The sequence below is a fragment of the Sipha flava genome, unplaced genomic scaffold, assembly GCF_003268045.1.
Source record: "Sipha flava isolate LNK unplaced genomic scaffold, YSA_version1 47415_pilon_pilon, whole genome shotgun sequence".
In the NCBI taxonomy this organism is placed as follows: Eukaryota; Metazoa; Arthropoda; class Insecta; order Hemiptera; family Aphididae; genus Sipha; species Sipha flava.
The window spans coordinates 1-5,096 of NW_020273264.1; the positions used below are offsets into that span (position 1 = coordinate 1).

Consider the following 5,096-nt stretch of genomic DNA (forward strand, 5'->3'; position numbering starts at 1 on the left):
TTAAGTCTGAAGAAAAGACTTATATGGTTAAAATGTATTATAATGTTCAGTTCTTAAATTGTTAATAATACATTGCTAAATTGTAACTAAATATTATAAAGTAAATAAAGCATTATTTTTACCTTCATATATGTGTCTTGCAATATTTCATAGATAGCCTTACATGTCTCAGGTATAATAGAACCAAGAGTTTGTGCAGAAATTCCTGTACTGAATTTTAAGTCCTCATATGACCTGCCAGTAGCTAGAAACCGTAAAGTAGCTATAAGACGTTCTTCTGCAGGTATTGCCTGGCGCATTACTGTATCCTGTTTTGTTATGTGTGGTCTTAGTAAATCTAAGTAGAAAATAAATTTGTACATTTTATTGATATTTATAGAAAAAAAAACTAAAAAAATGAAAACTGACAATGTCCGTTAACAGCTCAAAAAGAGTCAAATTATTTTCAAAATTTTATCGTGTATAGGAAATGCTAATATAAACATTCAGTACAATTTTCAAGTATCTACGGTCATTTGTTTTTGAGTTGCAGTAAAAACCAAAATCGATTGTCTCGAAAACAGATTTTGCGTAAAAATTCTGGTTTTTCCTTAATTTTTCTTTTGTTTTTCACGGCGCTTTTGAAAACTAGTGTGAAATTTTTACTTTTGACCCTCCAAAGTACCAATTAGATTCACTTTCCTATCAGAAAAGTTACTATTGAAGAAAATCCAAGCACTTTTACTGTCCTAAAAGGTGATGACAGGCACAAAAATTTTTTTAAAAAAAAACACACATCATTGTAAAATCAATACATTCATCGCATCGCTCAGAATCTAATAATATGACGAATAATTTTAATTTGTAAGACACTTACCCAAGAGTCGATCAAAATCTGGTTTTGACATCCTCAAATAGTTTTTCAAATCATTTGGTTCATTTTCATTCAACTCTTTTAATAATGTCATGTGACCAAACAAATCCCTTCTAGCAAGCCAGTTTTTGACCCACTTACGCCTCATTTTTCTTTTTGAGATATAATGGTACCCGACCATTAGTAATCCTGCAGCGGCTATCAACTTTTTTTTTCTCGGAGGCATATTATGTTTATTCATTATATATTTTAATATTATGTTATAACTTATAATGTGGTATAATATTATGTGACATCAATTGTATATCTATTTAAAATTTATGATTATAAAATAACACAAATTAACACAAATTCATAGTAGATGAGTGATAACATAACAAGTAACAACTGATAACTGTTGTAGTCCGTCGCATAAATCCGCAGATCTTTCAGAACGTCTTGAAAGACCAACGGACTAGGTCCTCAGCATAAAAATCAACGGATTTCCTCTACCAACCAGCGGACATGGTCCGCTGGTGGATTCGCTCCGCGAAAAATAGCGGACTTTTATTTTCACGTTAGTGGACACGTTAAAGGACCTAGTCCGACGGACCAAATCTTTCAAGGACCTAAGGATTTGGTCCGTCAGACCAAATCCGTTATAAAATCCGCTCGTGTATGGGCACCTAATAACTAAATACCGCGCCGCGCAATAATCAAGTTTCGATAAAGACGGCGGCGGAGATAGTGACAAAGCTGTGGTGACTGGTGGCGTGTGTGCTACGGCCCAAGTCACAATCGGCGTGACGTGCAATTATCGGCGGGTCGGTGCGGATAGGTAGAGAGGTGGTTGGTCGTTAGTTACGTAACTACGGGACCGAATCTTTTCGCGAATATTTTTGGTCGCGCGGATTTCCCTAATTAACTTCGAAAAGAAACGTAAAAATATGCCTAACCAAAAATATTGTACACCTGGAATATCTAATTATTACACTGAATAATAGCAAATCCGAAGTAATACTAGCGAAAAACTCTTACCTTTATTTTTCCGCTACCGGGATGATTCCTTACGGGGAGTCAATTTAACACAGCCTCAAGTCGGTAGTAAGTTTTCCCTCGGTGAGGTGGCCGGTCATAGTTGAGTGAAGTGAATAAAACAAACCAAAAAAAAAAAAGAGAAACCAAAAAAAAAAGATACGACGATCAATTTTTATTTGTCTAAAATGTTAGTATAAAAATGTGGTCCTTTGGTGACGGTGGTAGAGTCGGTGTGTCGATGTTGACCAAACCGGTGTCCGTTGAAATATGGGCCTCGTCCGTAGACACCGCCCTCTGGCCGCTGGTGCGTTACCTTATCGGCATCAAAAGCTTTCCCCCTCTGCCCGGTGTCCGAGGTAGGTAGGAAAGTGTTGGTGCGATATTATCGCCACCCATGATGTGGCTGGAGAGAAGCTAACGCGGTGCGCGGTGTCGGTGTACATATTGTACCTACGACATCACGGTACCGCATCAAATCTTCAAACCGTGCATTAAAGTTTGTTTGTAAACTTATTAGATGAGTAGTTATAATTTCTTTTATCATATTAATATCCACATCATTATCACTGAGGAATTCTGATAAACATGAAAACATTTCAAATTTGTCATCGTCGATATAATTTTTCCACAGAAGTAGTTTTCTTTTTTAAAGCATTGATTTTATCAGAAAGAAATAAAATATTAGTATTTTTCCCTTGTAAGCTTAAATTTAGACAATTTTGTTTTTCAAATATATCTGCAAGTTAACCCAGAATTGCAAGCCATTGCTCGTCTAAAAAATGTTCTGAAAGTGTATTATTACGTTTCAGAAGAAAAATTCGTGCTTTATCTCTGAGTTCAAAAAGGCGTGATAATATTTTACCACGAGACAACCACCTTACTTCAGTATGAAGAAGCAATTTTTCATTGTCAGAACCCATTTCATTGCAAAGTATAGTAAAAAGTCTGGAATTTAATGAATTTGATTATATGAAATTTATTACACTTATAGCATTAAGGAGTACTTTGTTAACATCTGGTTGAAGTTTTTTGGAAGCTAAAGCTTCTCTATGAATCATACAATGGTTAAACTTTATATTTGAAGACACTTCTAGAACTTTAGCTTTAAAACCTTTTTTTGAACCAGTAAGGGCAGCTGCGCCGTCAGTGCATATTGACACACACATTGATCAGGGAATTTCATAAATTTTTAAAAAATTGTTTATAAGAACAAAAATATCATTTCCTGTTGTACGTCCTTCTAATGGTTGACAAAATAAAAAGTCTTCTTCAATTTTATCTTTATAAATATATCTAACATATACAAGAAGTTGAGCAGGATTAGTTATATCCGTAGATTCATCTAATTGCATTGCAAAATAATTTCCTCGTAATCTATTTAGGAGTTGTGATTTTAGGAGTTGTGATTTTATATTATCAGACATATTTTCAGTTCGACGTGACATAGTATCTCTTGATAAGGGAATCATTTTTAATTCATTTGCATATGATTCACCATGCATAATTGATACTATTTTTATAGCGGCTGGCAAAACGAGAGATTCACCAATAGAGTGTGGTTTTTTGGTTTTTGCAATTAAATATGAAGCCTCTAATGACGCAGGTAGAGCTTTTATAGGTACTGAAGTAAAATTACGCATAGTATTTTTTTGAACTTTTATCGAATTTTCATACCTTTTAAAAAAGTCTTCCTCTTTATGTTGGAATTGAGGATGATTAGTTACTATATGCCGTTTTAGCTTTGATGGCTTCATACTTTCTGAAGCTAATCTTTCTAAACAAATAACACATTTTGGCTCACCTTTTTTAACATCGAAAGTGAATCCAAACTTGATGTAACTGTCTTGGTATTTACGGTCCTTTTTATTTACTTTTTGGTTCAAATATTCTCGACTGGTTTTTACATCTGACGACATTTCTGATATCTTACGAACTTTAGTTTCTATAACACTTTCATCATCACTATTCATCGGTCGTTTAGTTAAAAATTTATCCATATCGATATTTTAGTTTATATATTATAAAATATTAAAATATTAAAAATATTAGTTTAAAATAATACAAAATACAAATAATTATTACAAACTACAGTGGAACCTCGATTATCCGGGGTAATGATGGGGAGGGGGTCAAACGGATAAATGAAAATCACGGTTAATCGAGACTTTTTATAATAATGAAAATTTTTATTTAATTTTAATTAGAAATACATAGGTACAATTTTATAATAATGAAATTTTAAAAATTTGATTCAATTATAATTAGAAATATACATAATATACATACAATAATTGTATACAACAAGTTATTAGGGCTTAAAATATGAAGTTATCAGTCTTTGTTTTTTTTGGTTTGAAATAATTTTCCTTACTTCATTTCTAATTTTTCTTAAGCTAATAACGTTGGCTTAACCACACGTTACGTTCGGCGATAGCGAAAGAAAAAAGCAAACTGAAGGTGATTCGATAAATATAATAATCGATGTACATATAATATTGTTTATCTTCATATTATTATCGTCAAAAATGTCATTAATATAATTGTCGATATCGTGTATTATGTAATATAAAATGTTCGATTATAACTACATATATATCTACAGTCCATACTTATTTTTAAATTTTTGGAAGAGTGAGTACGGTTAATCGCAAACACGGATAATCGAGGTTCTACTGTTTACAAAATTATGAGCATTAATAGGATTACCTCAACGACTCGTACATGACTATTGGACTATTTCTTAATAACCTTAAGATTAAATAAAATTACTGATTAAATTCAATTTAAAAATAACCCATATACTGCGTGATTCAATAGAACTTGTTATCGCAACGTTAAGATATGACATAATATTATGATTGACACATCGATGGTACAAAATAAAGCGCGTTACACACTACCTGATTTGTTCGGGCCGACAGGATACCTGACCAAATCAGATGTTGCGTACACACAGTACGACCACCACACGATTTAGTCAGTCTTAACACCGTTTTATTAAACTAGAAGTAGGTACTTAGAGGTACACACACGTGTTATCACGTTAACCTCAATAAACCAACTAAAATCCGCCCGACAGTGCTACGTACTATATGATTTGGTCGGTTGGTCGGTCGGTCGGGCGATCAGATGGTATGGCCACCTGACAAGACCCGACAGGATTAGTCAGACGACACGTCTACACACGACCTGATATGACGTCTGATCTGACCAAATTATCCTGTCG

The 5,096-nt window shown here is 33.5% G+C and overlaps 1 protein-coding gene and 1 pseudogene across 1 annotated transcript; both read right to left on the minus strand.

The window, feature by feature from the left end:
- Nucleotides 1-122: 122 nt before the first annotated feature.
- LOC112689835 lies at nucleotides 123-1,001 on the minus strand (the record flags this gene model as incomplete). The annotated part of the gene is made up of 2 exons (XM_025563702.1): nucleotides 857-1,001; nucleotides 123-337 (listed from the first exon to the last, which is right to left on the minus strand). Coding segments are annotated over exons 1-2 (360 nt in total), but the record flags the coding sequence as incomplete, so codon positions are not given.
- Nucleotides 1,002-2,835: 1,834 nt separating this feature from the next.
- On the minus strand, nucleotides 2,836-3,840 carry LOC112689836 (annotated as a pseudogene).
- Nucleotides 3,841-5,096: the final 1,256 nt, after the last annotated feature.